The sequence below is a fragment of the Nipponia nippon genome, unplaced genomic scaffold (assembly GCF_047370975.1).
Source record: "Nipponia nippon isolate SJK-2023a ecotype South Korea unplaced genomic scaffold, ASM4737097v1 scaffold_8, whole genome shotgun sequence".
NCBI lineage: Eukaryota > Metazoa > Chordata > Aves > Pelecaniformes > Threskiornithidae > Nipponia > Nipponia nippon.
Window position 1 is genome coordinate 32,366,500 of NW_028262402.1, and position 20,178 is coordinate 32,386,677.

General features: G+C 39.5%; 1 protein-coding gene across 4 annotated transcripts in view; it reads left to right on the forward strand.

The window, feature by feature from the left end:
* The window catches only part of GOLM1 (golgi membrane protein 1), a 61,728-nt gene that overhangs the window by 38,642 nt on the left and 2,908 nt on the right, over nucleotides 1-20,178 (forward strand). For all 4 annotated transcript variants that reach the window (XM_087741776.1, XM_087741777.1, XM_087741778.1 and 1 more), the window contains 6 exons: nucleotides 7,002-7,056; nucleotides 8,103-8,205; nucleotides 12,197-12,335; nucleotides 16,160-16,289; nucleotides 17,577-17,864; nucleotides 19,948-20,061. In XM_087741776.1, coding sequence (XP_087597902.1) covers nucleotides 7,002-7,056; nucleotides 8,103-8,205; nucleotides 12,197-12,335; nucleotides 16,160-16,289; nucleotides 17,577-17,864; nucleotides 19,948-20,061 — 829 coding nt within the window. The remainder of the gene's footprint in view (nucleotides 1-7,001; nucleotides 7,057-8,102; nucleotides 8,206-12,196; nucleotides 12,336-16,159; nucleotides 16,290-17,576; nucleotides 17,865-19,947; nucleotides 20,062-20,178) is intronic.

The window sequence follows — 20,178 nt, forward strand, 5'->3', positions numbered from 1 at the left end:
GTTCAGACTAAGCAGAAGAAGTGCTCTTCACACAGTAGATTGTGAAGCTGCAAGTGTGTGACATCCATAATGCCAGTTTCAGTGGGTCTGTGTGGGTTAAAAAGAAACTGAACAACCTTGGACAAACACCTGCCCCGCCACCCAATACAAAGGTGTTCATTTTGACTCCAAACGTTCCTCAGGCAGAAGTAGCTGCTGCTTGGAAAATACTGTGCTTTTTATGGCTGCTTTGGTGTTCATTTGGCATTCAGTGTTAGAGACAGGATGGTGGGCAAGGTGGATTTTGGGGCTGATCTAGTATAGCTGTTACTTCCTCTTAAGTGCTTTTCCCTCCATCATCCTAAAATGTAGTTGTTCAGTCATGGAATAGTCTATGAAGCTTGCTATTGAAACCCCAGGAGCTGATGCCATAGGAAGCATTAGATAGAAGTGGTGCAATGGACTCACTTGCTGTCTTCTGCTTTTGGTGAGTGGAGAAGAGCATGTCTCAGGTGCCTGAGGTGGTAGGATGAGTGTGTATGTGCCTGCGCACAACTTGTGGCAAAGTCAAAATTTGCTCTTGTTGCGACACGCGAGCAAATATCCTGCAGAGATGCTGTTTGTTTTCCAACTCTGTGATTTATGAGTAGGGAGAGTTGTTTTACTGGGAACCTGTGTGTTTGTTGAAAGATGCCATCAGCCACGTTGGCATGGGTTCATCCACTCTAATTTAGGAATGCCCCTGATACGGTGCCAGGGGAGAGAGGGAAAGCTTAATTCCTCTCACTAAGGACCTTGATCTGAAGAAGCTGTCCAAGATCAGAGGTTATTTAACAACGGGATGTGCAATATAAGAAAAGACTGTTTCGGAGTGCTTTTCTTCTGGTGTGTGTATGTATATCCATGTTGAAGCGTGTGTTGTATATTCACATGTGCATACGTACGTATTTGTATACACACACAGCCACACACGTATCCTTGTTTCTTGGCTCCATGGATTGGTATCCAGGATTCTTGGGAGGCAAGTAATGAATTCATCCTTTCTGGTTACAGGAAACTTGGTCCTTGAACTGAACTTTATTTACCCCGTGGGGATTAACAGCAAATATTTAGCTGGTCCAGGAAGGATGAATGCAAATCCAAACCCCAAGTCTCTCAATTGGCTCTAAAAGTAATACAAACTGTCTAAATAACTAGACAGATCTTTGAGTGATAAATGGGGTTTTGTTTAGTTCTTGTTGTTGTTCTTAAAGGAAAATGAAAATGCTTTCAGCTGATGTATAGGAGTGAATGGTCTGTCTCAAAACCTCCTCTTTTTTCAGGGAGAAATATGGTTCTTCTGGTTATAGAAGAAATCTATATGGGAGCAAACTTTCACAATCTCGACTCCTTACAAAAAGCAGCTCTCAAGTAACATTCGAGACCCATCTTAATTGCAGTTCATCTCTGCTCACTGTGTCTTATTAGTCTGATGATAAAATACAGAATAATTATGCCACTGATTTAGTTTCATACCAAACTCATACACCAATAAGATACTTGCCATGTTAAAGTCATTGTTGGTGGCAGTGCGGTAACCACTTTGAGTTAAATCTGCCTTGTTTTCTATTAGAACTGTGTCTGTGCTACTTCAAGGACAAGGGCACAGAAGGTAGGAGGTAGTCAGAGCCTGAAATACCCCATGGGGTCACCATTCACTGAAGCAATGTAATCCTGGGAAATTGCTGTCATAATTATTCTCTTAGGTCTGTGTATGTATAAAACACTTCTATCACCAGTCTGCTTTTAAAAAATCTGCTTGAATTTTTAAGGATTAATGTAGATTTAGCAAATGGCTTCTGGATATCCACACAGAAATAGACTGAAGAGATCAAGAGAGCTTACACAAATTCTAAGTAACAACAGATGAGGAATCAGGAGCGCGAAAGGGCCGTTTCTAATCCATAAGCAATTTTCTAAACAACAATATTCTGTATGGTTGTTATTCAGGACTCGTAGCTTCTGGGTTGTGCACAGCCACGATAGTCTTTTTGAAGAGTGTAACAGGAGAACAATAAGTGTAATCTCTCGTATTTTTAACTGCTACATGCTTTTGCCGTTTGTCATTTTCTTTGGATTTATGTAATTCTTCCCCAGCCCGCATCTTGTTTTACTGAGGAGAGGGGCCAAGCTTTGAACATTATATGTGAAGCACGTCACTGTCGTGTTGCTTAGTGTCTTTTAACGCTGGCCACAGCTGCTCTCGGATCCCCTCCCTCAGGGAGAATTTCAATTCCCAGCACAGCCTTCTGAGACAAAATACCTATCCGTATGCGGAGAGTCGGCTCTGCTCAAAAGGAATGACAGCCGGTGGGGGGAGGAGAGAGAAGAAAGCCTGCTGGGAAAAAGAAAAGGTGCCTATGTGTGTTTTGCTTTTGTTTTTTAAACCACGCAATGTTGCATCTTCTAGTTTTGAAAAGGCTTTAAGGAAAAGCAGGCACTGCCTCATGCCCCACTCTTACTTGCCATAGTGTGATGTTGCTAAATTAGCAAGAGAAATCAGTCTGCTTGCTCGTAACTGGTACAGCAGAGGTCTAGAAGACTATCTCTGTTTAAAATATATTTTTACATGGTGGAGAAAAAAATGGATGGTCTGGGACTAGCTGAACTGTAGGCACCCAAAGAGTGGAAATTTAGAGTATGTGTAGCTTAAGAGTTAACTACTAGAAAATGAACGGACAAAAAAGAAAGCGGAAAGTACATTCTATATACCTGTACAGGTTTTGTATTAAGATTCTCACATAATAGGATTCTGTTTTGTTTATACTGCCTACTGTTTGGGTTTTAATTAAATATAACAATGTCATGAAAGTCCTGTAGCTGCACAGGGCTTATTTTCTCCAATTGACTTGCTGTTGCCCTGCAGCTGTAAAAGTAATTTCTTATTCATACGTGTCAACTTCCTCTCTCTTCTGCTGAGAGTGTAAGAAATCGTTAACTTCACAATTTTGATGGCTTCTGCAGTTTTGAGGGCTGAACTGCACGATGTCATGGTGCATGTGTCCTTCAGCACAAAAAAAGAGAGTCTAGATTGCTTTTAGCAGAGGACGTGAAACAAGATTGACTCCCTGATCTTTACCAGGATCACTCTTTGGGAATAGAGCTGGTTTTTGGTTTTGGTTTGGTTTGGTTTGTTTTTTTCACTTGATTGGTTGGGGGTTTTTTCCTTTTATTGAGGATGGGAAAAAGTCTGTAATTTCTGAATGGAATTCAGTTCAGTGAGACATAGGTTTAAATGAAAGCGTGTCCTCCATTTTGAGCTTGACATTTGTTTTAGACTTGCTTCAATTGGTGCTCCTCCACTGAAGTATACATGAGTGTGCAGCACACAGACCAACCCAGAAGATAAATACTTTCTTAGGGATCTTATTTATGAACTTTTCCCCCACTTACTAATATGTAGTTAGCCATTAATCTCATGTCCTAGAATGAAAAAGCCTTTTTGTGGCTAGTAGAAATGGTTTCTTTACTCCTGAAGATTATTTCAAAGTGGTGAAGAAGAGTACCAAGAAAGAAAAGAATTGATGATGGCATGTTACTAGGAGAGAGTGTATGTGGGGAGGTGTATTTGCAAAAATAGGGAAGGGGGGTGAGAATTTCCAAATATGGTTAAGACATGAACAACAGCTGATCAAAATACGGCTTGTGCTGTGCTGCCAGCATGGTGGTGGGGAGCAGTAGGAGCGTGCAAGGCAGAACTGCTCCTTTTCTTTGTGGTAAGGACTTGGATCAGTTTGAGTTAATCATGAAATAGGTGCCCTTCTTCTCCCTGATTAATTATACATGCTTGTTTCTGCTGTTTTTTGCATGTATAAATCTTACCCTCCCACCTTGCTTTGTTCCCAGCTCGTTTTGTTCTTACCAGCTGATTTACTGGTGCTGTAGCTCATTTTTTTTTTTCTCCTTGTGAGAGCTATGCTTGTGAATGCAAAGCCCCTTTTTTCTTAGGTTTTAGTTCTGAAACCAGCGTTTACTCTCATCAAGTTCTTTTGCCGTTTTATTCCTTTTTCCTGTTGCAATATCTCATTATGCTTTTATATACACCATGTACGGTCAGTGTTAGCACATATGTCAGTTCATTGTGCTTGGGTTAGCTTGATTTATGACAGTAGCAAGTGATAAAGGAGTTATTGTAGTAATGCCTCCAAGGAGTATGTTTATGGAGACTACTCTGTAAGGCATTAATTGAATCAAATGCATGCACATAATTCAGAGTATGTGCTCGTAACATATGCTTTGAAGTAATTTATCTCAGTGCTTCCTTGCACGTATTTCTGCATTACGTATTGGGTTTTTTAAACAATAACTTTAACTTTTGTGTTTCTTAAGTGGAGGATGGCTTATGTAGACATTTTCTGTGGTGAATAAAAAAATAAATATATCTTTGGCAGTTGTCATTAAAAAAATTTCTGTCCAGCTGGAGCAAGGTTTTTCCATCACTGCTGGTGGCAGTGTAGCTTTTGATTTTTGGTTTCTGAAGACCTGCTGTCCGCAGCACTGGCTCCAGTCAGGAGTCTGACTTTTCCTCTGTGATAGTCACAAGGACTTCTGTGCAAGACATGTTTGCAAATACAATGAGTTGATTTTATGTTACATTTACTCTGTCACAGAAAATCAGATTTTGATATGGTGATACAGTAAGTTTCCAAAAGCTGGATTCTCACTCCTAGGGATCATAGCTATTCTTTTGTGGGCTGAATGAGATTTAAAATGTGAGTTTCTTCCTAGAACTGATTTTTGGCATGTGTTGGCTGGGTGCTTCCCAGCAGTTTGCTTTCTTGACCTGCATAACCCCCCCACCAAAAAATGATGGCTGCCTAATTCACAACCATGAGGTGAAGATTAGTTAACGCTTGGATGACAGGAGGAGGAACAGAAAGCCTGACATTACTGATGCAGTCGGATTGGAAGTTGGCAGTTGAAGCACTGCCCTGTAAATTATTAAACAGTATTTCCTGCTCAAGTTAAACAGCTAACTAGATTTTCGTCATTTTTTTCCTGGACTCTTACCCACAAATTCAGGGCTGTAGGTGTAGCGTTGCCAAAAGGAAGTTTTATATGCAATCCACAAAGACCAATGCACGCCTTTTTTTTTTTTTTTTTTTTTTTTTTTTTTTTTTTCTCCCTCCTGTTAGGATTTAAGGAGGCTTTTTCACATGGCAGATAATTTTATTCGCTTCATCTAATCGCAGTTGTTATTGTCCTAATGTACAAAACATTTAACACTTGCCTGTTTTACTGTCAAATAAGTGGTCCTGGTATTTGGGAGTTTCATTTTAAGAAAAAAAAAAAACCAAAACACACAACACAACAAACTCTGGGAACATAAAATTGCCATGTCATACTGATTTTTCTAGTCTATTGACGGTTTCTGATAATGGCCAGTGCTGGAAACCCTGAAGGTGATAATCATGGAACAGCCCGATTCCATTGCTCACACATTAGCAAAACTTGGCATTTCCATCATAACATTAACTTCCTTTCCCTGATAAACCAGTGAAAACAAATCCCGAGTCTTTTTTTTTTTTTTTACCTGTCCTATGAGAAAGGAGAGGGAGAGGTATTAAACAATCCTAAGTATATGTTGTTATTCATGGTGGTGGTGTTTTTTTTTTTTTTTCTTTTTCACAAAGGAGCAAGGCCTTTGCTCTTACGGTTTCACAGTGGTGTTCACAGACTGGCTGTATGTATAGAATGGTGTAGGAATATTTCTTTTATTGAGTGGAAAATGGCTGCCTCTTCATCAACACGTGAATGACCGCCTCTTCGAACTGGGACTCTTTAAAGGGTCAACAAAAGACAAATCTACCCCCCTGCTATGTGCTGTCCCACTCAGATTGATTCAATGCTTCACTTTTCCTAATCAACTGGCACTTATTACTGTAGTCTTTGTGAAAAAAAGGCACTGACAGCGTTGTCAGTGTTTCAGGGTGACTTGGGCAGGCAGAATGGATGCAGGTATTTCTTTGCATTAAAGTGCTGTGGACATACATCAGTACTTCAGCAGAAACTTCGGGAAACTGGGGACTTGATGTATCCTGTTCTGGGACCCCTGCAGAACACTGGGGCTTCCTAGGAGAATGATAACGAGGAAATTGGCAGTGAAGCATAAGAAATATGCTCCTAAGACTGGACTGGATTGTTTCTAAAGGGTCAGTGGATCTCATTTTTTTTGTAGTCTTAAGAAGACTCTTCTGCACCAGACTTCATAAATGTTAGATATTAATCTGAGTTGTCCTGACATCTGGCTCACAGCAATTAATTTCATTTAGACTCGCCTTAGTTCTGTCAGTATTCAGGTATTTTGGGGCATGTGTATGTATGGGTTGGTAGAGGAGGATTGATGAAAGAACGGACAAAACGTGTTCCTATGTTGACTGCCTCTTCAGAATGAGAGAGAGCAAAGTGAGGGAATGGAAGAAGGTCACTCCAGCACTTTCTTACCAAAGTGAGGGAGAGGATAGTAAGAAAAGTGGTGCAATGCAAGGGCTTCACGTTGCTTTCATACAGTTCCTTTATGCTCTGACTAATGCTTTGATAGCTCATCCTTGCATGCCTGGATGGAGGTGTATTGATTCCCTGGTGAGAGGGTAGTTGGTAGCAAGCTGTGCTATGCTGTATTCTTCCTTCAAGGGATAAATACAGTAAATCTGACTGTGACTACAATCGTAAGATTAAACCAGAATAATGCAGCAAGCAATTTTAGTTGCAGATTCTTTAAATTCTGCTCCTTTTTATTTAAGTGCAGTGATCTCTTACCCACTCCCCACCTCATTTACTGAGAAGCCTGGGTTAAAGCGAGTGTTTGTTGTTTGCAATAGTAAATCTGCAGAGCAGCTAAAATTTTTTGTGTTTGACTGTAACCCAGCACTTCGCAAAGAACAGATCTCGTTACAAGTGCTTTGGCTGGTGGTGTTTATAATATTAATGGTAACACAGGTCCTTTGCAATTAAAACATGGTTTTCTGTTTTGGTCCTTTCAGGCAGTGCTGATGAGTAACATCACAGTAAACGAACGATTGATCCAGAGTCTACGAGGTATGTCATAATACCCCTACCCATCTCTCTCCTATTGCTTTTTAAGCCCCCTCTTTTTAAGACTTTCATTTTTCTGGTGTCTTCTGAGAATGCTGCCTTTCTTCATTTGTGTCACAGGGACGGTGCAGGAGCTGTCGTGACTTAGACCATGCATCTGCATAGTTTCAGTTCAGTGAAGTGTCAGACTAATCTGCCTCAATGGTAGAAGGATTTGTCCGTGTAGTGTTTGATATAGGACTTCTGACCCTTATGATATAAAATAATATAGAATAAAACTAGCTTCTGTGTGTACTGTTAATATATTTATTCTTCATTCTACCTTGTGCAGTGTATTCTTTCATTCCTCCCTGAGGTGTTTGGGTTGTGCATTTTAACACCAGGGGAACTCACAAACTCCTATATTAAATAAGAAAACTTGGTCTAATTAATTTCTGTTCATGTTGGTGCTTCAAAATTGTTGTTAGCAATTTATTCCTCAGGAGGTCTGGGGAATGGATCCTAAGTTCTATAAACAGGTAAATATGTTGTGGTGCCTTCTTCTGGTGCCCTCACACAGAGCTTTCTATGAGGAAGAAAATTCTAAATCATAGATGCCCCTATTTTTGAGGAACATAACTGTAAATTGCATATTATTCAGGGAAGCATTGTAAGCTTATCTTTAGATGGCTAATAAACAGAATGCCATTTCATACTATGTTCTGATTAGTATTTCATAGACCTAAAGATTTCCTGGGCTGAAACCTAGCAGAGCAAGGGTTTGCAAACAAGTTAGAGTATTCCTTCTGAGGGAAAGGCAGTCAGATATCTGTTACACTGTTTTTGTTAGTATGTTGGGCTGAAAGGCTATTCTTACCCAATCATGTGCATCTTTGATGAATAAATTCAACAATTATTTGTGCATTTGTGTACAAAATGTAATGAGCATGACATAGGGATGGAGTTAGTGTGCTTACTATCAATCTGTTGTTTGATACTTCTATTGTAATATAGGTAGGTATATATATGTATGTGTATTTTAATATATATTTTAATGCTGTTTTGGTCAGAACACTTGAAAGAGCTACAGATAGAATATGGAAAGCTACAGCTGGATGTTTACAGGTTTCAGAAGAACCAGACTAACCTTCAGAGGAAGTTCTCCTATGACCTGTAAGTATGTTCTTTCTAAAAGATGGCTCCTGGAGTTGAAGGTGACTTGGTTATAACCCAGAGTATTCTTGTGATAGCTATAGCATTATTCATAAATGTCCAGGCCAAACTTGAAATACCTTCCCCCCCCCGCTTAAGAATGAAGGATTAGTATTAGTGCTTTTGGGATACTTCCTGATTACCAGTTGGTTGTGTACTCTTTTTTTTTTTAGGGCATTATTACTCATTTAATAATGATGACCAGATGGGTTGTATTAGTGTATTATTAATTTAGGACTTCTAACAGAAAAGTAGAAGGAAGTTGGACACTTAAGTTTGTACCAACCTTTTATTAAGCCACGTTGCACTTAAGTATCTGTTAAGGTACTTTTTCCCTCCAAGTGTGTTGTGTACCATGGTTGTTAAGCACTATCTCTTTGCTGTTAGGTGAAATGACAGAGCTGGGACTCCTGGACCTCTGTTGATAATTCTTTGCTAGTTAGAGTATCTGTTTGCCAGCATCTTCCTTGTAAGGCTGAGATCAGCAAGAATAAATGGATCTGTAGGCGTATGTATGTACTGTACAGTCATGCTCTGCACGAGAGGTGCATCCTTGAAGCACTCACTGGTTTGATACACATGTGCGGGGAAGCGATATGAGGCAAATGTAGTGAGTTGGGTTTCTGAAAACAGGTTTATTGCCCCTGTCTGGTGAAATGTTTTCAAGTACAGCTCTGTTGAGGAAATCACTGACAGAGCATCCCTGCTTGTGGGAGTGTACTATAAAGAATCCCTCTTTGTGTAACAGAAGCAGCTTGACTCTGGAGGGTACAGCTCCAGGGTCAAGGCTGGCTCAAGGTGAAGAGCTAAACAAGTTACAGTGGGGAAGATGGGTTTGCTTGTGTCAGGGTAGGTGTAGAGACAGGTGCGATAATTCAGCCATGTGCTAGCTGAACAGGGACTCAGGTAGCTGGTCTGCCTCCAGTTGATCCTGAAGCAGGTGTGCTGTTCCCTGCAGTCTCTCGACTGGAGTCCGTAAAAGCAGTTATTTCAGTCAAGGAGCTATGCTTTCTTCACTAGCTTTGCTGAATAACATTTAAGTGTTAATTTTCTATTTCTGGATTTTTTTTGTAGCTATACAAGTGAGGAAAACAAACTTTGCACTCCAATTTTCATGGAATATTTTATAGCCTGGGCACCCTGTAGCATTCACACAATTCTAGCAGGAAAATAAATGTATTTTTAAATGTTGCTTGTTGTGTATCTTTGGGGGGGTGTTGGAACATTAATATTTCACTGTCGTAAGTTATAAGTTATAGTAAGTTATATTACTGACTTTGCATTGCATTCTGGTAGTTGTAGAAACATATATCTGATTGTACTTTGTTACATACAGTCCTCTTTGCTGTTACTGAATGCTTACTTAATACTGTCATTTTAAATGCTTACAACCAACCTTTTCCCAGCGTGATTATGGGCCTAGAAAAACAGGTAGTATTAGAAAGACTCCAAAATATTACTTTTAATCTGTCTTCCTTCCTCCCCTCAATGTTACGAGTAAACCAACATGTTGCCTCTCTGCTCATCTGTAATAGGCCTTGGCAGGAGGGGGCATTAGACTTGCTTTTGTGCTACGCCAGCGTTTCTTCCTTTGACTTGGAGTTGTGTGGATGAAGGATTTGCACCTTATGTATCAAGTACACTTTGCCCAGTGGAAAAATGATGAGACAGTATTATTGTATAATTGAAAATTATAAGTCTTTAATCTTGTGAGGGAGAAGACGTGCTACAGAGACTGACTTTAAGAGTACTGGTTTTGCACATTTGAAATATGTCATGTCAATGGGATGAGGGGGAGAAACTAGTGCTGTTCTTATGCATACAACAACTTCTGAAGCATGAGTATTCAAATCCCCGGAAATCCCTTTTACAAGAAGGGAATTCCTTCACAGATAATAAATTAAAAATTATGAGGATTTGTCACAGATGTTAAATGAACTTTATTTTCATGTGCAGTGCGGGATGAAAGAGCGTTTACGAAAGGTTGCTCTATCTCTAACTTCAGGTTGTCTGTATACTGCATCTTTCTCAAGCTTGCAAACTGAGGTGCAGACAATTCTGATGTCCTTCTGTTTCCTAGAAATTAGTGAATGTGTGCATAACTCAAGCCTATGTTGTTTTATTGTCTCTGATGTTCACTGACTTATGAAGCCCTGCTTAGTTTGATGACTCTTCCATGTATTACCATTAGCAAAATCAGACATTAGAATAATGCCTAGTCAAGAAGAAACGGTAATAAAGGTAATTAATTTATCAGTTCATAAAGGTAATTCATTTGACAGTTCATAACATATCTATCACTCCTCTTCCTTTCTGGGTGTGAACTACAGAACAGATTTTTTGCTTTTAAAAAGGGGTGTGTATGTGTGGAGAGGGATGAAAGTGCAATAAAAACGAGTGACTTGGTGTTGTGGAGGGCACATGCCCTGAGAATTCCTCTGGATTAGATAGTAGCTTATTTGCAGCTTGAGGAACTGGAACATGCCTGTCTGAACCAGCTGCTGTTACACTGGAGATAGTAACACTCTGACAGAGCCAGGCTCAGAGTTTCATCCCCCTTCTGTCTTAGCAAGGGGGAGGTAAAACTTGCGCTGTGTTGACTGTGTTGTTGTGCCCAGGATGCTGAGTGAGGTTTTGCATGCAGAAAGATGTGTTTGCAGGGTCTGTAGCTGATGGTATACATTGAACTCAAAGTTACTTTAGAGTGGAAAAAAACAAAAGAGGAAGAGAGAAAGGAAAAAAGGGTTAAAAAAACCCCAACAAACTCCGTTGCCACTGGGGCCAGCAGGGAAGAGGAGCAATGTGGTCCCCAGCCAACCCTCTTTCTTGGGCACGCTCTCCAGTGCAGTGGCTGCTGACAATGATTTTTCACCACGTTTTCCTCTAGCATGATGTACTTCTCATCAGGAGCCACTCAAACCCACTATTGCTTGTTCCTGTTCACAGTGGGATCATACTTGGGGTCATCTGATGACTGGTTTCTAAGTCTTCTGCATGTGTGTTACAGGGTAATGCTTATCTGTGTTGTTACTCCCTAGGTCTTGTTCTTCCTCTAATATAAACCCAAAGTTACAAAACAGGTTATGAAGAGAGTGGGGGAGAATGGGTGATCTTGCCCTGATGGCAGTCACTTCCCATGAGAAACCCGGCTTCACAACCCTCCTGGGGTTTGCACAGGATCCTCAGCACAGCCACAAAAGGGGAAAACGTTGCCTTGGCAGGTTCAGGAAAAACACTGCCACAACAGCCTAGGGCTTACCTAGAGGTTATGGAGCTGTGAAGGAAAGGCAGGCTACAGAACTGCAAACAGAAGACCCCTGGTGTCATGAAGGTTAAGGCACTGATTGCACTGTGTAACTATTAAAAGTATATAAAAGATATACAACACTTGCGTCTTTAGGAAATATTCCTTTTGGAACGTATAATAGCTACTGATGAACTCCATTTCTATAACATATGTTTTGTAATGTCTTGCAGCACTGCACTTTGGTGAAATACTGAGAAAGGCTGTTCAGTTTGCTAGCAGTAGCTTACACCTGTTTTTTATTTCAACTAGTACTTTGCTGTTTCCTCTTCCTAGCTAATATCCAAATATGAATTTCTGTTATCATACTAGAAATGCTTCAGAGATCAAAATTGATTATGGCTTAACTGAAATTGACTGGTTAGTGAAAGACAAGAAAATTCATGTAGCTTGTTGACCTGGTCTAACAAGAGCAGTTTAAATTAATTTCTTCCAATAGAACTTGGACTGCCTGCACCACGAGTTTGTCCTTACAACTTAGGTTAACACCCCATTTTTTCCTACTGACTTCTTAAATGTAAGCACAGATAATGGAACTAAGAAAATAATAAAATGAAAAAAAAAAGAAATACATCATTTTACAAAAGAACATTTTAGAAGAGTGTGGATGAAAGTTTACAACTGCTCACTTGTTCATGTTTTCTCCAGGTCACAGTGCATCAACCAGATGAAAGAATTAAAAGAACAATGTGAAGAAAGGATAGATGAGCTTACAAAAAAGGGTGGTGATGTACCACAAATCAAAGAAAACAAAGACTTCTCAGAAGATTCAAAAAAAAATATCCAGGTATGGTTTGGGTAATTTCTTAAAAATCTCTTTCTTTGTAATTCTTAAGGGGTTTTCCACCTTTCTGTTCTTTCCAGCTAACATTAGCCCATCTCATTAAGTTTTGCACTGCTTTCCTTCACATCTGTTGAATGTTTCTGATCTATGGGAAATGGAGTGATTCCAAGGACAGAACAAGGCAGAGGTCCTGCAGGAGACTCCACATCACTGTGTTTCTGAGACGGGCAGAATTTGAGAGGTGATGCTGGGAGTGGTGTGGAGCCCATTAAAGAATATTTACACTGCTGAGCTTTGGTTCACAACTCCTTTTGACTTTGTTAAAGTTGCTTTTAGTGTTGAAGATGTGTGTTGAGGATAAATTGTGAATCACTTCAGAATAGCAGCATGCCTTCAATATCTTCTTGTAGTCCAAGGGTCTTTGAGGTCCATCAGCTATGAATTTTCACATAAATTCTAATTTCAGCCTTTTACAGTGGGAATGAGGGGAAGATCAAGTGTTTTACCTGATTGCTTTTGGATATTCTGAGTCAAAGAACCACAAAAGGCGTGGCTGTACATGACATGAGAAGACTCACCTAGGATAGGGCAGGCTTGCCGCATAGGGTGGCTGCGTGCCAGCTGACTCTTCTTGGGGTACGGAGGGCGTGAGGAAATTCTGAGAAAAGGAAAAATTTCAGGTCATCCTGTTGTCTTGGCATGTGAATTATTAATGCTTCTTCAGTGAAGCAGGATTTGGTCAGGCATAGGACTTGATTGGTTAAGCTTGATACAGGTGGCCCTGGAAACACGCAATGAAGCTCCTGGGCGAGAAGGCAACTAATAGATTTCTATGTACCGAAGTAGCCCTTCCTTCATGAGCACCAGTTACAGAAGTTACATTTTTTTTACCTCTGATTGCAATAGGGCCCTTCCCCCATACCTGGGTGACCAGCTCTCATTGCAAAGCCAGTGGGTGTTTGGTGATATACGCCCTTTTCTCTTCGGCTAGGAAAAGGCTACTAGAAGAAACAATTTGATGAGTTCAGAAGTGGAAAGCGTAAAGCAACGAGGGTTGAAGCTGGGTTTTGCAAACAGCTGGAAATGGGTGGGAGAAAATGGCTGAAGCATCTGCCAAGAGACCCCTAGGTGTTCAGGTAGTGGTTGCAGTCTGTGTCCAGTCCTTTATGTGAAATGGTGGGAGAGAGAACTGCCAAAGTTTTTGACCTTTTATCCCGGCAACCTTCATTGTCATGAACGAAGCATTAGAGACTGGAAATGCTAGCCAATTATCCCTTTAAAAAAAAAAGGTGAAAGCTCTTGTTTGTCAGTAATTTTTATCAACAGTGTCACATAAATAAAAAGTAATAATAGTAATAGTAAATATATAGTAATAACGAAGTAACAAGCCCATCATTTGGAGATGATACATTTGTTTGACAAACAAATGTATCTTGTTTAATGTCAAGATGTAAAATACTAACTATTTGGAAAGTTGACATGGGGAAGACCATGCTAGAGAGGTGGTCAGTTTAATTTCTAATGCTGCTTTGCAGCAGATTTTCATTTACATTACTTGTACCAGATGCTTTTTTTTTGTTTGTTTTGGGGTTTGTGTTTTGTTGTTGGTTTTTTTTTAACCATTTCCAGTTTGGAAGGGAAATCATTCCAGAAGGAACCTGAGGAGTTTGGCTGAAGCCCCTCTGCAGGACAATTTCAGTCTCCTGCAACAAGTCCCAGAGCTGGAGGCAGTCTTTGCTCAAAGCAGGCAGCAGGTTAGGCATGGCAGGTTATCTGTTCTCCTTTAATCTATAGAGGGGATGGTCCCAGATGAGACAACCACTAATATAGCTACAGCCTAAATAAATTTTGTCTGCTTGTGTTCCCTAGTATCTGTGACAGTGTTTCTTATGTCAAGCTATAACCTTCTCCGTTGTTTGCTTGCCCAAGGATTGCAACTCTTTGCTTGTACAAAAGCTGAGTTATTTATCATTAGTGCAAGGTGAACTGAGGAAATCTATGTACCTTTTTAGCCAGTGTTTTTAGCTGGAATGATTTCTGTTTGTAAGATGTACATGCTTGTGTAATGGAAAGGTCAGAGTTAAAATAAAACAGAGAAAGAAAATGGAGTGTTGGTTGATTAATAAATACACAGCTTTTCTTACAGCTCTGTATTTTAAGGAATTATATATACTTCTCAGTTGAGGAATATACAACATGTTCCAATTATTAACTTTTTATGCAGCCACTTCAACTTAAAAAAATTTTCAGCATACACCCTTTTAATTAATTTGACACTGTCATTAAAAATTACTGAGATTGAAATTTAAGATAAGTTAAGGGCTTTTGTATGTTTAATTGAGAGGTAATATCTTGCTATTAAGTGCAGGCTCAGTATTTTTACAGAAGAATTCATGCCTAGCATGAAGTGAAAAATGGTCTTATGTTCAGTTTCTGATGATTTCTACTGTAAAGAATGACCTCAAGAGGCTGAACTATTTATAAAACAGAAGCATTTTTAAATGCAGCATTTTTGTTTTAATGACTGAAGGAAGATGGAGTTCTTCTGAATATCCTTACTGCAATAACCAAATACTCTGTGGTAATACTTGCTTCTCAAGCTTGCGTAAGAGTTAATGCTAGATTATTTGTTGTTGATGTTGGACTTCATGGTGTTAACCCAACAAGGTCTTTAGTTCTGCCTGGCTTTGACTGAGCTTAAACATTTTCAAAACAGTCAAGTAATCATATCCTACAAATCATCTACAGCTTTGGCTTCTTGGTTATTTAACCACTTTTTTCTGCAGACGTTTTTCCAAATGACTGTGTGAACACTTGACAACCTAGTGTTTTATTGACCTGTTTAGAACAATGGGTAGCTACAGTCTTACCAACAATTGTAACAGAAAACTTTCTGTTGACTGTATGACTTTCTATACCATAAAGTTTCTTATTCATTTGTGTAGTACCAGGTATAAAAAGGTTTATGTCTCTAAATGTCTGTATGCTTGTTCTTTCTCTGTGTCTTCTGATTTTTTTTTTTTTAAACAGAACAAAAACCCAACAAAAAATCCCCATAGAACAGTCTGGTTTTTTGCGCCAAAGCTGGTATAGCGCAGTGTGGGCTCCAGGCACATTTTGTGTTCAGTGTTTCTGTGAACTGAATTGACATAGCTCTCAGCCAATTAAATGCTAATGTGAGTAAAAGTTGTACATAGAATTTTAATTGCTAAATTGGAAGATCTTCAAGGTGGCGTACATCTTAGCCATTAATCTTCAAGCAGGTCAGATGGATCAGATGCTGACAGCAGTCTAGTGCCAGCATTTAATACATTCTTAAGTGAGCTCCATCACGTGAAACAGATACTGTTATCTAGTTGGTGGATGTACGTTTTTCTCTTAATCCTGCATTCAACATAGTTTTAGACCAGTTCTGTACAGGCTTGCTTAATTGAAGTCTTATTATGCCCAAACTCAGTTTACTTGTCCCTGTAGATTACTAACAGTAGTTAATGCCATCTGTTTTTCTCGCTCTGCTGACCCTGACACAGTAGCAGGGCAACAGTGGAGAAATGTGTGGTGTTATGGTTCTGTGACCCTTAGAGAACAACAGGTAGTGTTCCTTGTGAAACACTAACAAAGAACAGTAACCTCACAGCTGCAACAGAAACATTGCATTTTCAAGATTGTATGGTACTTCCATCACCAGTAAAAATTTCAGTCCAGGTGTTTCTGAGTGCCTTAGGATTTTTTTTCCCTACTGAATTCTTATCTAACGTCCACTCCTCTTTCCAAATCCAGGAGTAGTTATATAGACCGATGCTTATCTGTGTACATTCACTTTGTAGGTTAATATTCAACTGCCAGCCTCGATGCAAGCTGAGTTCAAGCAGGCTGACTTGGAACAGCAGAAACAAAATGAAGATGTACCTAAAGCAGTACCTACAGTAAAAAAGACAGACCTGCTGCAGGCTAAAGGTGAGCTGGAAATCACTATCTTAACTAGCAACTCATTAACAACGTTTGTAATTTAATTGAACATTTAAAAAACATTTTTGTACACAAGATTAAGATGGAAAAAGTAACACCAGTACACTGAACTACAATCAGTTTTCCAGCTGTGGAGAGGTATAATATCTATTCAAGCAATTTTATTACTAGCATTTCTACTGTTTCAGTTTTGTTGTAATTGACATGTTGTGTGTAAAGGAAAATACAAATATTTACAATTCTGAAGTCCTGTTCCTCATTTAATATGGAGGAAAATATCCTGCTTTTGGAAGCAATGATTTTCAAGCACATTTAAAATTTGCTTTTTTAGTAAGTTTGACACATCTAACCTGCTACCCCACCCTATGGAGCAGATGAAAGTTAGGCTTTAAACAAAGACCCATCCATGCTTCCCATGTATTGTCACTGAGCAAAATGCAAGTAAGGGAAATGATACTCAGGAGATCGGGTCAGTTAACCCAATGGTTGCTTTTGGCATTAAACTCTCAGAAACTATTAATGTGAATGGATGTATCCTAGCGCGTCAGTCTCGCATAGTACTGGGTGTGATAGAAATTCAATTTCCTATTTAATTATTCTTACATGCTATCTCAAATTACAATCTTAGGAGTGTACAACTCTCATTTTAGGGAGCTAACAATTGAAGACAACACCTATATATAGTTTATTCAGGCAAATTTTATCGTAACTTTTTTAGTTAAAAATACAGATACACAGGAAAAAAGATACGGTAATGTCTGCTAAAAGTAATAGCCCTCCTGCACTTCCTCTTTGTCTTTAAAAATAAGAACAGCCTTGACTTACTTGCAAATCTCCTCGTGTGACTGCTTTCTCCTGAGCTACTTTTGAAAACCAAATCAGTTTTATTGTTAGTAATGAAATATTACTACACAGAAACCTGATACTTATACAGCACACTGCAATTTTTATTCAAAATGCTGTTTCACGTGCCCAATTTACTAGCTGCACATGCCCAAATTTTAGTAGGTAAAAGTGTGAATCTGTTGACAGTAAACAATGCCACAGTAGACTCTACAAGTCTCATCCTTTAGCTGTTCCCGGTAGGAAAAACATGGGTTGTTGTCTTTGTCTTTCTCTTTGGAACTGATGTGGCTGAAAGATATTCTTTCAGAAGAAAAACAAGAATTGAATGAGAAAAATAAAGATGATGAAGTATTTATAAAAGGTTTTTAACTTGTGCCACCACTGAAAGGCATTAGGTTTTTTACTCAGACTCATTTTTATTGTTTACAGAAAGAATAAATGACCTAGCTGACATCAGAAAACAGGAGCCTAAGGCAGAAGAAGAGAAGATTTCCAGTGAACTGAAAAACCCACAGGATGCACTCAAGGCCACTGCAGGTCATAAGGAGATGCTGCCTGAGTCAGAGAAGGAGCTGAATCCATCCGAAGATGAAAAACGTGTAGTAGGGCAAGATGCGTTACAGCCGGCAGCGGAGCAAGCTGCCAGTGAGGAAATTGAGAGGGAGCAGCTCTTGAATTACGATGCTAAGCAGGACGACTCGCCGCCCGGAAAGGCTGGTTGGTAGCATGTCACGTCTTGTTAAGAACAGTGAAGAAAGTATGGAATAGGGCAACAGTGGTGGCAGCTGGCCAGACTTGGTATAAAGTTTCCTACAGGTTAGTGAGAGGTGTAAAAGGTTAGTCAGTCCCCGGCAGTCTTCTACAGTCAGTGGGTGAAGATGGAGGCTTCTGCTTGTGCAACATGGAGCTACCAGGCTGGGTTCGTCTGCATCACCGTAGCAGCCTTCCTGGCTCTCTCTCCATTGGCTGTACAAGGCATTTGGGGAAATTAGCCCCGAAACTTTTTGGTATTGAGGCTTTAGAAGAATATGATGCATTTGAAAAGGATGAGACGTTAGCCATCCAAAGCATTGACGAGTAGAGAGGTGCTACCTATTGACGTTTTGCAGATACTCCTTTTTGTAGTGTCAATATGTAAATGCTAGCTATCCCTATTTCAGAATAAGCTAGCATGAATAAAACTTGACCTAAGACTTCAGGTATCTAAAGTTCGTTATTGTGAGTCTGCAAAATTGCAGATCAGATGTTGCAAAGGTGCCAGTTTGTGGCATCTGCCACCTGTGACCCTGAACCATGTGTCTCCACAGCACCAAGCAGCAGAATGTTCATGTTATGCCTGAACCTGACTAGAATCTAGATGTCCCTTTGTCTGTCTTGAGGAGCTCGGTCTCTGGTGGACCCAGTAGCCCAGACAGAGTAATCAAGAGGAAGCCTTGTGGCAGTCAGAGAAGGAATTGATGCCCACAAAAAATGCTGTTTATGCTTTTCTAGAAAACACGTTCATAGAATCATGAATAATGATGTTAACACTGTTGATAACTTGCCAGGGATAAATAATCTTATCTGCATTGCTAAAGTAGTATTTTTCCAACTGCTCCAAAAAGATGCTGGCCAGAGCAGGCTGTCCCCCAAAGAGACGTGAACACATAAGTTACCTAAACTGCTTCCGTTTTAACAGAAATAAAGAGCAGAAAGATTAGGTAAAAAAAATCATCCAGCACTTAGTGGAAGAAAAAAACTCTGCCATGTAGCCTGTGAAAGGCCAGAGTTTCTGTGAGCACTAGCAGGATGTTCTTCAGGCTTGATTGTTCAACAAAAATACCATACCTTACTGCATACGTTCCTTGTAGCCGAAGGAACCTCAGGTAGAAAAAGATTTCTGCTGCATTCTCTGAGCATTCTCTCTCTTTCAATAGGAGCTTCTTTTAAAAGTTTGAGACCTTCAGGTCTATAACTGTAAGAATCTATTTGATGTGGCAGTCTGAACGTGGACAACATAAGGCTAAAAGTTTTCAAGCCTGTTTCTAAGCCAGTTACTAGTTAGAGGGCTTGGCTTGAGAATGTTCAGAACCAGAGACTCCGGTATCTCTTAACTGGAGTATGCTTATACCTCTATGCCATGTTTTTTTTTTCTGGCTGGTTAACTGAAAAATAAGGGTAGTAATTTGCCAATCAGAAATAATGTTTCCATTTACTTCTGAGCTGTCTATACAAAGAAATCTTAAGATGGTCAATAAAAGTTGCTTGAGATGAATTAATGACTGGGTGAAGAAAATCTCTTATGGAAAAGCACTTTTGTGCCGAGTTAGCACATCATAAAATACTCTTTTTTTTCCTTTATGCTATATTCACAGCTTTCTGCTTGGTGGGCAAAATAACACCAGAAGGGGGGGGGAAGCTGAGATATGTTTTAGCGGTGGTGGTAACACATTTAAGAGCAACACCACAGTCCAGTTTTCAGCATTGGTTTCGGGTTCTACTCTTCCTTAGCCTGTCCTTTAATGTAGTCTGAAATTGTGTAATGCTTTTCCTTTCTGTCCATCTGAGTGCTGACTGAATTTTATTACACTTTCAAATCCCAAAAGATTCTATCTTTTATCTAGTTCTTTAGACAAGATTTACAGCAAAAGCTGCTCCGAAATTTAACAGTTCAGAAGGAAAAATAATATGAAAACCTACTCTAAACAGCAGTTCATTCAGCAGCAAAGTAAATTCTGTGGAAGATTGTTACAGTAACTTTTTCTTGTGCAGATGATCTTATGGTATAGCATAAAACTAATTAATTTTAACATTTTTCCAGACAAACAGGAACATGAAGCACTGAACCAGGACAAGGATGTTGATTACAATTTAGATGAGAATGAAGCTGAATCAGAAACAGACAAGCAAGCAGCACTTGCAGGGATTGAAAATGGTAAAAAAAGAAAAAAAAAAAGTTTTCACCTAAGTACTGCATGCTGAAAATTTTAAGATGATATTTTGAATGGTATCCTGGAGCAGATACAGCTAGCTAATTTCTGTTCTTTGAGCT